We start from the raw sequence: 16,414 nt of genomic DNA on the forward strand, positions 1-16,414 counted from the left end.
ACAAAACCCTCAAGTTTGACCGGTTAAAAAAAAAGAAAAAAAAAGTGACCTTCAGACTCTCCGTCTGTCTTTCCCTCCCTAGTACCATTTTTAACTTCAATCTTAAAAGATGGTATACCTTCCTAAAAGAAGCTTACTTGGTTCAAGTTTTGTTGTTCCTTAAGTCAAACACCGAGAAGAAGGCGCGGCTGCAACCCAATCAACTCTCAGATGAATCCCGCCAGACAGCTGCTTTCCTCCGCAGACGCTTTGGAGGCTCAAGAGCCGAGAGCGTCAACAGAGACAAAATGAGAAACGCGAGCAGCTAAAGTGGAGCGGCTTTGTTTACCTTATGGGAACAAGAAAGCAGACTGTGCTCGGAAGCAGGCAGGATGTGGAAAATCTCGTCTCTTGCTTCCCCTCCTCTTCTTTCTTCTGGTTGCACAACTCGGCGCCGACAGGAGCGTCATTCCTGCTGCTGCACTCCTCTGTACTACTAGTCGCTTTGACCTTGCTCACACACACACACACACACACGTCTGAGCTTCACAGCCGACAGGAATGGGACTGAGGAGAGCGATTGTTCTGGTTGCGTTGATGGAGGTGACATGGAGCCTCAACGTGACGATAATCGGACCTGAAACGGTTTCCACGGACGCCGCGGCTCATCCGGAGCCGGCCGAGGAGAACACAGAGCAGGTGAGGAAGATCAAAACTATACGACCCCTGAATGAAAATGCCATATATGTATATATTTGTTGCAATCATTATCAGATCAATATCATTCTGTACACAGTACAAAAACTAGCGTGAGCTCGAGTGAAAACAGCTTTCAGTAACCACTCAGGTTTGATGCAGCCTATTGAGATCAAAACAACATAAATACATTTCACATGAGATTTAGACAGAGTGGAGGCTGAGAGGGGGGTTAAAATGATAAAGAACATCAAAATATGAACTTTTTTTTTTTTGGCTCCATGAACTCCAACATTGTCCTGGGCGATTGTAGAGTCCAACAATAAACAAGCGAGGGAGCAGCTCAGTTCTTCCACTTGTTCTTTTTTGCAGGCAGCTGTCCTGTGGCCTCCAAGTATTTGTTGACAAGGTCTTCTTGTGTTGCTGGCAGGCAGGGCTGGTATCTGCTGTAGTCCATGGTGTACTCTCCTTTTCCCTGCAGAAACATTGGGAGATCACTCTTTAAATCCATCCACGCAATCATCAGGAAGGCGAATGTCACAACCGATTCTACAGTTCTCTAGTTTTGCATTTTTCTCCCTGAGTAAAATCTGAAAATTAGCTTCTGTCTGACTGCTAATTTGTATCAAAACAAATTGTTGTGTCCCTGCTTTCCCGCACAACTCCGCTTGAAAAAAATTCAAATAAAAATTCACTCCTCTTGACTCGGATCGTCTCCCAGTTGACTTTTGTCCAGGCCAATCAGCGAGCAGAAGGAGAAGTTTTGAACGATGACGTTGATTTTCTGCACTGTTTTAGGATTGTGGTCTGCTTGTAGTTTTAGCAGTCATAACGAAGAAAGTGGATGAAGCTTTTCGGGCCGTGTTGTCTCTGCTTCCAAATGCTGAATTAACATTAACACCTGGGTGAGGGCGAAGGGATCTCTAAGTAGTCATTTAAGCTGCAAAGCCCAGGAACGAATGCAAATCGTAGTCTTTCTGGCAGAGCTCCAAATGCTGCTCCACATTTCTTCAGCGATCTCGAAATTCAGCTCTCCTCTCCAGGTCTGGGTCGGAGTTGGTGAGTCAGCTTTATAACGACATTTTAACATTTTATAGCACAAACTAAGTGACGCCTCGCGAGTTCCAAAAAACCCCCCCAGCTTCTCAAAGTCTGAAATCTTAGTGTCCTTGAGTAGAGTTGTTTCTTTTTTCTTTTAAGTCTCTTATCTGGAAAAAAACGGAAGAGGCTATTTTTCCTTATTCCGAAGGCTTCCACAGCTTGATTAAAATACACGAGGATCTCATCTTTGAAAAAAAAAGGCAGCCTAAAGAGGAAATACCCGTAGTCACCCATCCTCCAAATAAAACCTGCATACCTGGAAGGAAGTCAGGGCTCTGGACTTAAGGGGTAAATGGGGATGTTTCCCCAGTTTTCCCCTCAGACTGAGATGCCTTGACTGTATTAACAGTAGTTGGATTGTTACAGCATTTATTTATTGTTTTCATGTACTTTTAAGAAAAAAGTGGTCTTTCAAGAGTCACATAACAAGGCTTCTACATCCAGCCATACTGTGGATGAATTTCTAGTTTTTCATTCTCGAACGTATAAGAGGACTCGATTGATCATTTCTGAGATTGGGAAGATTTAAGCCTCCCGGGTCTCTTGGAAGCTGTACTGTTGGACATTTTTATGAACGACCTTTTATTGCTCCACAGAAAGGAATTAAAGCAACTCTTTAATTTTTCTGATTAATTTCTGAGTAAACAGAATAGGACTCATTCTGTTTGGGCAGAGCAGGCGAGGAAGAGTGTTCATTTTAAGGAGTGAAATCCTCTCTCATCAAGACGCGGGAAGGAAGACAATTCTAGCAATCAAAGTCTAGATTAGATTGGTCGAATAATGGGACAAAGTTTGGTCTGAACACCTGATCAAAGACGGGTTTAACAAATACAAAGAGATATTTAAATCCACTTCAAAGGGGAGCTAGAAACGTTTCGCATGGTGTCTGCTGAGAAATCTTGGAAAACATGACTCTGTTTTCAGTGTTGTCGTCTCATTGTGAGAACCTCTTTGTCCAATGAGGACCGCATGGTGGTCCAGGCTGTCCTCCTGAGTTGCGTGTCAGGCCAACTCCTTCATCGCCACGGCCTGGTTCTGAAGCATTTCAGTCAGAACGTCCGCTTTCCGGGTCATAACAGCCTAAATGTTCCCAGAGATTTCCTCAAGCACTTGGAATAGAGCAGGATCAAGTGTGGTGGTCTTTTTATCCGTTGGCAGCGTGGCAGCTAGCTCTGTGTTAGCCATGCTACCTGTGCTAGCCAGCCGAAACTCTACTGCACAGATCTTATTGGTTTTCTTCACGACTTTGGGCGACGCTGTGCTGGAGTCAGAGGAACGTTCACTAATGTTCACAGTGTCAATAAGAGGGTCAGATTCTGCTCAAATGTAGATTATCTGCTGTGCAGCTCAGTGAAGTTGACCGCTTGCTACGCCGCCATCTTGAAAAGCCCCTAGTAGCTCATTTTAGAAGATGCAACAACTGCCTTTTAAATGCTCTCAACCTGAATATTAAGAGCATTTCTCAAACCTTGGATGGAACATCTACCAACAACAATCTAGATTGTGAACTCTAGACGTACCTCGGTGCAGGAGCGCAGCTCTGTGGAGTAGCCAAACATGTCGTTCAGAGGAATCTGTTGGAGGAAATCCAGGTGAATTTAGAAAGGAGTGGAGGAATATGAATATATGTAGATCACATATAAATGCTGTAATCTGAAGCCAGACTCACATCGGCGTACAGAGTGAAGTATCCCTCTGCGCCGTCCTGGCCTGTGATCACACCGTGGCGACGGTTCACCCCGGCAATGACGACGCCTTGAAACTCCTGCGGCGCAACGATCTCCACCGACATGATTGGCTCCAGAATCACAGCTTTGGCCTTTTCCATTGCTGTGGAGGAGAGAGAAAAAGAAACAGCCGTGGAAATGAATGTTTCTGCTCGTTTTTTTTTTTGGTTGCACACATCACTCTCATTTGTCTGTGCTGAGCGAATCACAATGTTAAGGCAGACCTTGTTTCACAGCGCCCTCTCCTGCACGAATGAAGGAGATTTCATTGGAGTCGACCATGTGGTTAGCTCCGTCCTCCAGAAGGAATCTGACTCCTGAGATCTTGTGTCCGCTGAGGGGTCCCTTCTCACAGGCCTCCCTGAAGCCCTGCAGCATGAGAAACATGGAAGAAAAATTGTGGAAAACCTGAAGAGCTTGACGTTATCTTGACAGCTACGGTACTGCAGAGCACTTAAACCCTCAACAGTAAAACATGATGTAAGAGCAAAATTGTACTTTCAGCTACTTCTACTCACTGCTGCTGCATTTCAAATAAAATTGACTAATTCAACTTGAATTATTATTTTTTGTCACAAGTGGTAAATCCCCACCGTGATGAATCATAAGCCAAATGGGTTCAGCACAGAGCACTTATAAATCCCTGGATGTGTAGCCGGTCCTTTTGGTCTTCAAAACTACTTCTTTTTTTACTTCTTTCACGCTTTGTGAAAATATTTCTCAACTTTAGACATAGAGTATGTCTAAAGTTAAAAGCATATACCTTCTCCACAGCCGGCACAAACTGCTTGGGGACGTTCGTTCCCACGGTCTGATCTTCGAACTCCAGCTTGGTGTAGTGTTCGGGATCCAGAGGCTCCAGGACCCCGATGACTTTACCGAACTGTCCGGAGCCGCCGCTCTGCTTCTTATGGGTGAAGTCAAATCTGAAAATGGAAGAGACGATATGAAGCAGGATGATGGACTGAACCCAAAGTTTGTCATGGCTGAGCCTGTCGCAATGAGCAGTGATCATTGCGACAGCAATGATCAGTTAATGGCATGATAAATTAAAGTGAGCCAGATGATTATGATACTTTTCGATAAGTACTTTGGGAAGGCCCAGCATTCGGCTGAAACTTTACAGCACAAATTGGCAAAAAATATTTTAAGAACCTGCCAGTGTGACAACAAAAAGCGAAACCTAAGCGTGATACTCATCATCATACATCATTTAAATGGATTCTGATTTTATTTTGTTATTTTTGGTTTTTTTAAATCAAATTAATTGTGTTTATTTTTGGTTGCGATGAAGTGTAATTTGTAAGGTTTCGTTGATTTTGCACAGAAACTTCATTAAATTGAATTACTTGTTGAATGTTTCTGGAGTAAAATATTTTGTCGTGTTGTGCTTCTATTCGGGACTGTGCTGAACTGTGTTTACAGTTCAGCACAAAACAAATCCATGGTAAATTCAACATTTAGAAATAAACTTAGTTTTACTGACATGTTTCTTCAGATGGAAATAATACAAACCTTTAGCAGAGTCCTGCATCTAACCCGATAGAAGATATGTGGAGGGAGTTAAAGATTCGGGTGATTGAAATGAACCCTTTTGATTTTTTTAAATATTTTGTTTTAAAACATGCTCTCCAATAATAATAATAGTCTTTTTTAGAAATGCTTTCCAAATTTCTAATTGCAAACAAAACAGACAAACAGAGGTATGGATAATTCTGGGTTTAAATGTCGATTGCTTTAGCTGTGAGTGCTGTGAAGCTGCCGAGCAGGAGAAGCGCCCTGTCTCTTTAAAAAGGGGGTAGAGCTAAAGGAGCTCAGCTGTCAAAGGAGGAAGTAGTGCTTTCGTTTGCGGGAGGAGCAGCCGAGTTGGAGAACTGAACGGAGAAAACATTCACCCAGTCAAACCTTCAGCACTGCAGCCCAGGCAAGAACCTCTTTGATTCACCCTCTTTGCTCTCGCATGTTTGTTCTACCTTCTACTCTCCTCAGTAAATGTGTCCAAGCTGTAGACAGCAGCCCCACCCAGTGAGCACCCAGGGGGTCAAAGTCCATAAGGAGTTCACATTTCCTCTCTCTCTCTGTGCACAGAAAGAAGCAGCGGAGGAGGATGTGATGGCGACAGGTGAGCTGAACCCCAACCACTACCCCGCCCAGCGGGCCGCCAAGGTGGTCCAGCACTACCTCAACACGCGCCACGGCTCCCCTTACAAGCTGTTTGGACTGAAGGAGGTCCACAGCGGCAACGCGGAGGTCAGGTTCATCTTTGCTGCCGAGCAGCAAACATTTCACAATCTTCACGTTTGATCCGACCGCAGCTCAACTCTGGATGTTCCCAACAGGAAGTGGCAGACTCTGGCAGAAAGTACCAGCTGGAGATATCGGTACACGAGATCATCAGCAACGTAGGAGAAACTTCACTTTGTTGTTAAAGCTGCGGTTTGCGTTGAAGGATTTTAACTGGAGTTGCACGAACCAACAGTTTTGTTGCTTATAGCTAACTCTGATTTCTCTTTAATAATGATAATATAAGATACAAACACACTTCAAATGTTTTCTAGCGAAGAGTGAGAGTTGATTGAGCCGCTTCAGTGATATTTTACATTAAGGATGAAAAAAATCAACAGACGTTAACATTTTACATTGATAGCGTAGCTGGCACTACTCTCCAAAAGGCTGCCAATATTTCCAAAGCAGACATGTTTAATAACAATTTAAAACAATAAAACAGTGTGACTTTGTTCTATGTTTAGTCTGCCTGTCATATTCTAAGTCTTGCTTTCTCTCGCTCTCCTGCAGCCTGAATCGCAAACTTGCCATTAAAAAATGCAACATTTCTGTATACCTCTTACTTTACTTTACTGATACCTAAACAGTCTAGCTTTGAGTCTGTCCTGAGGAAAATCCTCCAAATCAAAGAGTGTTGTTGTTACTGCTACTTGGAGGCATTTATATGATGCATTCAATTATCAGAAAATAGTAGGATTTCTTTTGAGTTTCTCACCAGCAAGATAAGAGTAAGAATCGACTGAACAATTTCCGTCACCAATCGATTTCTCTGTGCATCTCTAGATCCATGTCTCATTCTAAATTTAGCATCAGTTTTGAACATGTGGATATTTTTAGAAACAGCTTTTTCTCTTTATCACTTATTCAAGATACTGAAATAAAATAATTTAAATAGACTTTTGCCCTTTTGAATTGGATTATTGTTGCCATTTTCCCCTTTTTTAATTTGACGGTTTTCTCTTGCCATTGTGTTTATTGAAAGAAATATTAGGCAAGGCTTAGGAAAGATTGAAGTTTAAACAGTTGGGTAATCTCTGGTATTACAGTCAGCAGGTCTAACCGGGCCTGATGAGAACCGATTGCCTGATAAAGGAAGACTTGGATGAATAACTGTGTGGTTTAACCTGACTCAGTGTTTACGCTAAGGTGACGCCTTTTTTCTGCCTACTCCCATTCACTTCTATTCCAACCAGACTAAAGAGAGATGCTCCGCCGAGGTTTTCTTTCCGAGCGGAGCAAAGCAGCTCTCACCTCAAGTCCAGGTCTCCTCGTGCGAGGAGATGTTGAAGCGTGATGCTAAATCTGAAGAAGAGGCCTTGTACCAGCAGTACAAGACCAACAAAACCGTCCGCACTGAAAAGCGCCTACCGGGTAATGCTCAACAACAGAGACGCTGCAGATTACTGCTGATGATTACCAGAAAGCATTTTGGTTTGCTCAATGAGATCCTGCTCCTTAAATGTCTTGCAGACAGCTATGGTCACATCGACCCAGAGATGACTCCTTTCTGGCACCTGAGCATCGTGGCCTCCAGCTTCATTATGCTGAAGGAGTCAACAGAAAACACTCTGTACAACATGGCTCAGGTGGCCAACATCACTCAGCTGGTAAGCTGCTAGATTTCATTTTGACGGTGGAAGAAGAAAATAGCAGGAGTTTTAGCCCAAATGAGCTGTTTGAGCTGCAAACAAGGACTTTACCGGGAAAGTTACATAAAAACATCTGCTGAAACCGATCGGGTCTCCAGGGTTTCCTCCTGAAAATCTGCCAAGTCCGGTGGTAGGGGTGCCGGGGCAGTCCACCAGCAGCCCATCAGGTTTAAAAAATGTTAAGTAACAAAAATTCGGAGGTGCAGAAGCAGGCATCATAAATTGGAAATAATAACCTGTGAGGTCAAAGGGTAGGTGCGAAACAACGCAATTAGTGCAGTTCAACACGTCGACCGTAAACCTAGCTTAATCTGTCTCTACTGTTACGGTTAGTGGTGCATTAAAATCCCTATTTAAAATAACAAATTACTCTTAGTCTGGTGGGGGAGCAAGCAAAGCCTGGTGACCCGCCAGGCTTATAAAACACTGAGCAGAAACCAAGATGAAATTTGCTATTTTTGTTGGATGTAAAGCTGTAATTTCTGATTCTTTTGAAAGCTTTCTCTCTATAATTCAACTCTGCCAATAAATTGTCTATAGGACTGAAATCAGAGCTTCGTGTTTGTTGCTCTTGAGCCACTTTGGAACTAAATTGGCCATCTCATTTTACATTTAAAGGACAAATTTCTGTCCAAACTTTAGCTTCCTGTCGGATGTCTTTAAGTAGTGCTTCACTTTGTCCATATATGGTTTTTTTCTCCAGACGGCATCTGTTTATTCTCAAGTGAAGCAACACACCCACACATCATGATGCTGCCTCCCCCGTGCTTCACAGTGGAGATGATGATGTCAGGCTTACGTGATTCCTCATTTTTGCTTTAAATTTAAACATTGCGGACTGCAATGTTGATTTCTGAGTCACGTCTTCTTCCTCACTGAGCGGCCTTTCAGCTTATGTTGGTATAAAACTTGTTACCCTGTTAACGACATTATCTTTACCAGCTTCAGTGAAAATCTTCACGAGTACTTTGGATTTGTTTCAGGACATAATTTTGCATAAACTCCCCTCAGGCTTTTACTGTGATGAACACTTGAAGAGTTCAGATAGATATCATGCATATCTGCACTAATTTATCCCTGCTTTTGTCTTTTGTAAAAACACCGCACATACACATTTTGCAATGTGTTTAATCTCCATTTTTATTTATTAATAACTAAAAATGTACTACTTCAGAGAGAAGTGGAACCAAAGTCAAATTTCTTATTTGTGTGCTCAAATTTGGTCAAGTTGTGACACGAAAACATGTTAATCTCCAGGAGAACAACCCGATTCTTTAAAAGGTTTCCTGGAGTGAAAATGCAACGTCTGAGTCTGAACTGTCAAAGAAATGCAGTTTTCATCCTTTACTGTCCAATAAATGGTTTTTCACGCCAAATGTTCACAAAAACTGAAAGTCCGCACCAGCTTAAGTCTTCGACCTTTGAACTAAACATGTTTGCTGTTACTTTCTGTGCTACAGGCAACAGAGAATGACCAGCTGAAGTTTGACTGTCACATTCTGCTGCATGACATGGTGTCTCAGGTAAAAACATGCAGTAAAAGCTGAAAACTAGAGATTTTCTCATGTTAAACCCAAACAGAATTCATTAAGCCATTAAATAAAAACGGATAAATTCACATTAAAAATAAGTATTAGGTCAATGATCTCCCAATATTGTGCTAAGCTGCGCGTTTTAGAATGAAGATGTTTTAATAGTGTGTGTATTTGTTTCAGGAAATTCCTCAGTGGAAGCTGCTGTTCACCTGGTCTCCAGCAGAGGGCGTGAAGGTGCTGCACACGGAGCAGCTGCCCCACGTTCACGAAAGTGAAAAACAAGCAAAACCAAACTGATCTGCTGCTGTTTTCTAAGCTGAGATTGCAACACTTTGTAGTCAGTTATTTCTCTGTAGACGTGCTGCAATATCTGAAGCAAGATTAGCCGTTTTTCTTTCTTTTTTTTCCCCCCGGCATCTACAGCCGTTTAAGAAAAAGAAGCTGGAGTTTATACTCAATAAAGTGTTTAAAGGTTTGGCTCGTGCTTTGAACTGCTTGCGTGGATTAGGAGGCTGACTTACGGTACAGGACTGTCGATCGTCTCTCTGAAAGCCACTTTTGGTTTCCCCATCACACAGGGACAGTTGTATTCTCGCTCCATCCTCTACAAGGAAAGTGTTGGAGGGGAAAAAGAATCAGCAGGCTGGGGTTAAAAACAACTTTAAAGTGAATTTAACATTTGCTGAGCCTTGTTAATAGTGTGCCTAATGCAGGATTAACAAGGTAAAGTAAACCAATGAACAACTCCAAGAAAAGAAGGTGGAGACATGTTTTTTTTTTTGCTGGCCTGCTAAAGATAAAAAATAAAGTTATTTTATTGCTGATTTACAGCGTCCAGCTTTTTCTGGTGCAGAATTACGATGCGAGTCTCACATCACCGACATTAAAGCCGGACAGAATGCAACATCTGCAGACTCTTTGATATGAATCTAAATTATCCAAACCATCCAATTTTTTGCACCCTTTTTCCCTCAGTGGGGTCGGGAGGGTTGCTGGTGCCCATCTCCAGCTAACGTTCCGGGCGAGAGGCGGGGTACACCCTGGACAGGTCGCCAGTCTGTCGCAGGGCAACACAGAGACACACAGGACAAACAACCATGCACACACACTCTCACACCTAGGGACAATTTAGAGAGGCCAATTAACCTGATAGTCATGTTTTTGGACTGTGGGAGGAAACCGGAGTACCCGGAGAAAACCCACGCATGCACAGGGAGAACATGCAAACTCCATGCAGAAAGACCCCAGGCCGGAAATCGAACCCAGAACCTTCTTGCTGCAAGGCAACAGCTCTACCAACTGCGCCACTGTGCAGTCCTGAATCTAAATTAGTTCCACATATTGAAGTGGCACAGATAGAATATTTTTTTTATGAGTAAAAAGATCAGAACTGGGCCAAACAGACTGCGGCGAAAAAGATATGTCGCTTATGGGCAAAAAAAAAAAAAAGCGGATTTATTGACATTAGTCCTGAATTCTTGGCTGTTGAATTTACATCCCATTAGCAACAACTGGAGAACAAAATGAGAGTAAAAGGAGCTGAAAACCTGGATAGGGATGATGGTGTACCTGGGAGTAGATCTCCAGATGCAGCTCGCCCATGCCTGAGATGATGGTTTCTTTGCTCTCGGTGTCAAAAGTTACTCTGAACGTGGGGTCCTCTCTGGTGAAACGGTTGATGCCTTTAGAGAATTTGTCCAAGTCGTTCTGGTAAAGAGAGAACAAAAAGAAGACATTTCGAGACAATCCTTTATTAGCATTTATTTCAGTTTTTTTTTTTTTTTTTTAAACCCTTTTACCTTATTTGATGGCCTAATTGCCATGGAAATGACAGGCTCTGGGACGTGAATGGACTCCTGTGTGAGCATCAGGACAACAAATTATCTTAAAAAAAAAAAACACATCAAACTATATGCTTCCTGCAGTTTGATCGCCCCGGCCGTTCGGGCGGCTCACCATGGAGAGGTTGGAGCTGGTCTTGGATGTGAACGTGTCTCCGCTGGCACAGTCGATCCCAAACAGAGCGCAGATATCTCCTGCGTAAACCTCATCCACGTCCTTGAACACCACAACCAGACAGAGGAGGCAGCCTGGTTTAAATTCGCTCCATTAACATTTATTTCTTATTAATAAATACACTTTTGTAGCTGTTGTGTTTTGCTTCGGTTGTGAGGCGGATGGAAACATGTTGCTCCGTTGTCATGGAGGATGTGGTTCTTATCTGCACACTTGACTAAAGCTAGAAGAGGAACTTCACTCCTCTGGCCAGTCATGCACTTCTCTAGTTTTTAATCTGCACACCGCAGATGGAGATAAACGGTGACCCGTGACGACCCGCCGGCGACTCGCCCTCACCTCCATCTGATCGGCATGGAGGCGCACCAGCCTCTGAACTCTGACTTTTTTGCCCGTGCGCGTGTTGTAGATGTACTCTCCTTTCTTCAGGCAGCCCTGGTAAACGCGGACGTAGGTCAGCTGGCCGAACCTGCCGGCCTGTCGACAAGAGACGGCAAAACGTGACGGACCTCGCCCTTATGAGACAAACCGAGGCGGAAATAATCATTTTGAAAAAAACAACAACAAAAAAAAACAAAAAAACAAGCACTCACCTCCAGTTTAAAGGCAAGGCCAACGTAAGGGTTTGAGGCATCTCTGGTCGGGTCCATTTCAATCTTTGACTTCTCTGCTGAATCCCTAAAACAAAAAGAAGAAAATTAATATGATTTTTTTTTTATTACCCAAAAAAATTCTTAAAAGGATTTTTTTTAGCAAAACATGCTGGCTTATTTTAGAAAGCATGATTTATATTTATTTACACACAATCACTGCACAGAAATGACCATCTGTGCAATAATAATTTTATTACTATTAATACCATTCAGTATTAATAGTCTTCTTAATACTGAAGAAAGCTAAAGCTGCTAATCATTATTTCAGTCATTTGATGATTCATTGATTAATTGGATAAAAAAGATTAGAACATTCTGCAGATGTTTCATTTAACAACTTACACTTATTTTACATAATATTAGAAATGCATAAAAATGCAATAAAAAAAAAGTCACTTAACTTCAGCCGACTGTTATCTGATGATATTTAGCTTTAAGGAGGCTAATAAGTTTCACTCTGGCAACTTTTGTTTTTAGAGAAATGGCTGTTTGTGTAAATGAGCATCAAAAACAAAGCAGATCTCTTGAGATTAGCTTAAAACGTTTTTGGCCAAATGTTCATGACATCCCCTTTGACGAGACAAAGCTCTGAAGCGCTCACTCTTCATTGAGGATGGCGTAGTTCTTGACTTCGCTGGGGTTCGGCAGGTAATCCAGGACGGCGTCCAGGAGAGGCTGGACGCCTTTGTTCTTCAGCGCCGTGCCGACCAACACGGGGCTGAACAGGCGCTGCACCGTGGCTCTGCGGACCGCAGCCTGGCAAACGAGGAGGTGAAACGTTTATGAAGCGACTGGCTTTCATTAACACCTGCATAGTGCATCTAAAAGTTGCCGGACGGCAGCTTTTGAGGACCATCCCCGGTTTAGATGGAAGAATATTTGTGCATTAGAATGGCCCAGTCAAAGTTCAGACCTCAATCCAAATGAAAAGCTGAGTTCAAATGGAAAAGCATTGCAGTCAGTAGTTGTGCAACTCCTGAGAAGACATGCCGCACATGACTTGCAGCTGAAATTACAGCATAGGGTGCTTCTCTAAAATACTGAAAAACAAAAACATGCATCATTTTTCCCCTTATGCTTTATTGTGTTGTTTTTAAGATGCTAACCTTGAGGTCCTCTTTGGTAGGAATTTTCTCCTCCAGGAACATTTCCCCCAACGTTTCGTCAGCGTTGGCAACACACTCCACTAGTTCCTGCTTGCGGTCTGCAGCTTCTGCGCGGAAATCTGCTGGGATCTCGTCGTAGCGAATGCTTTGACTGCAGTGAAGAAGAAACAGAAATTCTCACGCCTCGTATCTGGAAGCGACAGTGAGACGAACGTGGATCGGAGAGACTTTTAAACAATGTAACACACAGGAAAGTTTTATGAAATCAGTAAAACAAACTACTGTTACCCAAACGGTCCTTCAAAGTACATGCTCCGCTCTTCCATCAGGTCGATGATGCCGCTCATGTTGCCCTCCAGACCCATGGGGATGTTCAGGAAGGCTGCGTTGTGGTTCAGTTTAGATCTAAAAGAAAAACGAAGCTCATGTCAGAGTCCAGAGGCACCGCCATAGCAACGTATACGCTGCTCTTAGGGAGAAGTTGGCGTCCACAGGTCAGAGTTTTTTCATCTCTATTCACAATTCCATTAAAAAATCTTTGCGTTTTGCAAACTGAGTTGATTTTGATTTATAGGAAAATACTATAAAACTGTAACACCACAGATTAAATGACAAGAGTTAAAAATTCAGAGATTTTTATTAAAGCTGCAGTTGGTAAATTTAATGAATTAATTTATATATATATAGTTATTAGAAGTGTAATAAATATATACTTCTGATAAAGTATATATTATATAATTTGTAAAGAATTGAGCTCCTATGCTTCCTCTCTGTGGTCCTACTGCCATCTGCAGAAATACACACAAAAAACAACAATCAGAGCCTGGAGCAGGGTTTTGCCGCTGTCAATCATTCTTGTTCATGTGCTGCTCACATCCTCCCCCCCTGCTCTCTGCTATTCTATAACTCCTTCCCCACAGCGGATCCTGCCGGTAAACACACAGGATAGTTAGCATAGCCACCGATGATGGCAGGTAAATAGTTTTCCTGTAACAGGAAGTTGTTTCTCCGCCGTTAGCACGCTCAGCAGCATGTACACGACACTGATTGACAGCGCTGACGCTCCTCCTTGCTCTGATTGGTTGTTTCATACCAACAATGGTGTATTTCTGCAGATGGCAGTACAACCGCAAGGCTCAATCTTTTCACATGATTTCTCTCATGTTATACTGTCATGGCATAGAGACAGTTTTAACAAATATGTAAAAAACAACAACATTTTTACAAAGTTTTGCGCTGTAGTTTTAACATCTTTATTTAACCGTCACAATTGTTTTTATGTATTTCTTTACTGCAACACTTTCTCTAAAAGGTGAGTAATTCTTATTTTTGCCAATAAACCTAGTCTGACAAGTCAGTCAATATTTATTCATTTGATTCCCAGGTTTCCAGTTGTTAATGGCACTCAGAAAATCAGAGCGCTGCCTGACTTTCATCACTCGGCTCAGTGTGAGGACTTCAGTTGGACCTGTACCTCATCTGCTGCAGCGCCCGGCTCGGGTTGGCTCCCATCCGGTCCAGCTTGTTGATGAAGGTGAGGAAGGGGACGTTGTAGCGCTTCATCTGTCTGTTGACGGTCATGGTCTGACACTGGACGCCTCCCACTGCACACAGAACCAGCACCGCTCCGTCCAGCACCCGCAAAGCTCGCTCCACCTCGATGGTGAAATCCACGTGACCTGAAACACACACACGCACACACACGCGCGCGCGCACGCACACAGGCCAGCTTAGGTACAGTGTGATGTCAAAGTAAATATTGGTTCAGGAGCTTTTTGAGGAAGGACAGGCAATTTCTTTAGCCAAAAAGTTAAAATAAATAAATAAATAAATAAATAAATACTGAAATTACTTCGGTAAATAAAAAAAAAGAGAGATTTTAATATGTGAGAACTAAACTAAATCTTTGGAGCTTTATTAAACCCTTTGTTTTGATTAGCAAAGGCCTTACGAAATGTATTTTCTGTGGAAAACATAATATACAGATTTAGACATCCTTGCAAAAGTATTTATTTTGCTTGGATAAACACAAAGTATGGTTATATTGTTAAATATATATAAAAAAAACACACAGGTGGTTTTAAAATGTTTAAATTGAGAGAGTCTCATTTGCAGTGAACCGCAAACTGTGCAGGAAACACACACATGGCAGTCCTGGAAGAAAACCTTTTAGAAACTGTGATTGACTTTCCATAAGGACAATGACCCTGAACATACAAATAGCCCCACAGTGGAACGGATTAGAACAAAGCATGTTCGTGTGTTAGAATGACCTAGTCCAAGTCCTGACCTAAATCCAATTGAGTGTCTGTGGTGGGAATGAAAGTTGAAATGCATTTGTCCTCATATTCTGTTTTGGACAAAACATTTTCTGAGATTTAATATCAAACTCTTTTGAATCAAACTTCATTAGCATAACATCAGAGCTTTGTAAGACTGTTGTCTTCAATCTATCCTGTGACCTTCTGTTTGACATCTGTGAAATGAGTGCTTTGACAATGTTTCACCTCCATTAGGTGTGACTATTTTGTTTTGTCACAAAGAGGCTTTCGGTTTTTGTCTCTGCAGTTGCAAGACTTAGAATCTATGAATTAATGTTCATAGATGCTCCCAATCTAACCTGAACGGTTGTGAGTTGTTAAGCAAAGAAAGATGATCAGGAATTGAATCTCTTGTTATGACCAATTGGAGCAAAATATCCACACTTTTCAGATACACAAGTGTTAAAAACCATGGCGGGTACCTGGTGTGTCAATGATGTTGATGTTGTGGTTCTTCCACACGGTGTATGTAGCTGCTGACTGGATGGTGATGCCTCTCTGCCTCTCCAGCTCCATGGAGTCCATAGTGGCTCCAACACCATCCTTCCCTTTCACCTTCACGTCACAGAAGAAAGCATAGCTCATTAACGCAGCCTCATCTCTTACCTCCAGCAGCTTGGCCCGTCCTGGCCCTCACCTCATGAATCTCTGCTATCCTGCCCGTGTAGTAGAGGACCCTCTCGGTCAGGGTGGTCTTCCCCGAGTCGATGTGAGCCGAGATGCCGATATTGCGGATTCTCTCGTTGGGGAAGACCCCAGAGGAGCAGGTCCGACAGCTGTTGATAAGCACCTGCAGGACAGGGGCTCAAAGTTAGTAGCTGCTTTTAGAGAATTGGAGTTGAACACCGGCGGTCAGAGTCGAGTTACCTTTTTCAGTGTAACGCTCCCCGGTGCTAACAAATGATTCCTGGTCAAACACAGACCCGCTTTCAGGAGCTTCATCTTGAAGAGAGCTCGGTGGAGTTCAGGCCGGGTGGTTATGCTCGACCCCAAATCTGCTAGCCGCCCGGTGAATGTCACGCCGGGATCCTGCTGCCTAGTTGTGAAACACAACTTCCGCATCTACGGAAGCCCAGAAGCTCAACATGCGCCTTTTTTGTTTTAGTATTAAAAATTGATTACATTAGCAAAAACAATTATTTGAGACAGATTTTAAGCCAACATTTGTTCCATTTTAGAGGATGAAACAATATTAACGCACAAACATCTGAATTATCAGTAGAGTTATAATCTGAACGCATCAGATTATAAACACAAATTGATGCCTTCAAGGGCTAGCAGGCGTGTTTATTTGTGTGATGTTTTGTATAATACATTTTACTTTAATTTCGCAAATAAAATTTTA

At 42.6% G+C, this 16,414-nt stretch overlaps 2 protein-coding genes across 3 annotated transcripts; one reads left to right on the forward strand and one right to left on the reverse strand.

Annotated features, from left to right (window-relative positions):
• The first annotated feature begins 216 nt into the window (after positions 1–216).
• Positions 217–9,448, forward strand: lxn (latexin). 2 transcript variants are annotated; one of them, XM_008425787.2, is made up of 7 exons: positions 217–678; positions 5,592–5,753; positions 5,843–5,905; positions 6,983–7,160; positions 7,260–7,396; positions 8,899–8,961; positions 9,154–9,448. In XM_008425787.2, exons 1-7 carry the CDS (start codon positions 541–543, stop codon positions 9,268–9,270), a joined length of 858 nt encoding a protein of 285 aa, XP_008424009.1. In that variant the 5' UTR covers positions 217–540; the 3' UTR covers positions 9,271–9,448. The 2 variants fall into 2 exon arrangements, with proteins under 2 accessions (XP_008424009.1, XP_008424010.1); XM_008425788.3 differs by lacking the exon at positions 217–678 and adding an exon at positions 5,308–5,427.
• gfm1 (G elongation factor, mitochondrial 1) lies at positions 711–16,146 on the reverse strand. Its single transcript, XM_008425790.3, has 18 exons — positions 15,937–16,146; positions 15,707–15,859; positions 15,492–15,624; positions 14,223–14,427; positions 13,037–13,153; positions 12,749–12,899; positions 12,244–12,398; positions 11,583–11,667; positions 11,329–11,466; positions 10,930–11,031; positions 10,773–10,829; positions 10,543–10,680; positions 9,495–9,577; positions 4,267–4,429; positions 3,728–3,872; positions 3,446–3,606; positions 3,297–3,350; positions 711–1,150 (listed from the first exon to the last, which is right to left on the reverse strand). Exons 1-18 carry the CDS (start codon positions 16,129–16,131, stop codon positions 1,019–1,021), a joined length of 2,367 nt encoding a protein of 788 aa, XP_008424012.2. The 5' UTR covers positions 16,132–16,146; the 3' UTR covers positions 711–1,018.
• Positions 16,147–16,414: the final 268 nt, after the last annotated feature.

This window comes from Poecilia reticulata, chromosome 13 (assembly GCF_904066995.2).
Source record: "Poecilia reticulata chromosome 13, P_reticulata-male-v2, whole genome shotgun sequence".
NCBI classification, from domain to species: Eukaryota; Metazoa; Chordata; class Actinopteri; order Cyprinodontiformes; family Poeciliidae; genus Poecilia; species Poecilia reticulata.

Bases quoted from the DNA above. Each gene is read 5' to 3' on its own strand.
- gfm1 (XM_008425790.3), bottom strand. From the start codon at position 16,131: ATGCGGAAGTTGTGTTTCACAACTAGGCAGCAGGATCCCGGCGTGACA. The intron at 3,873-4,266 runs GTATATGCTTTT...CTCATGCTGCAG, and splicing joins TTGTGCCGGCTGTGGAGAAG to GGCTTCAGGGAGGCCTGTGA. The intron at 1,151-3,296 runs GTACGTCTAGAG...ATGTTTCTGCAG, and splicing joins AGCTGCGCTCCTGCACCGAG to GGAAAAGGAGAGTACACCAT.
- lxn (XM_008425787.2), top strand. From the start codon at position 541: ATGGGACTGAGGAGAGCGATTGTTCTGGTTGCGTTGATGGAGGTGACA. The intron at 679-5,591 runs GTGAGGAAGATC...CTCTGTGCACAG, and splicing joins CCGAGGAGAACACAGAGCAG to AAAGAAGCAGCGGAGGAGGA. The intron at 7,397-8,898 runs GTAAGCTGCTAG...TCTGTGCTACAG, and splicing joins TGGCCAACATCACTCAGCTG to GCAACAGAGAATGACCAGCT.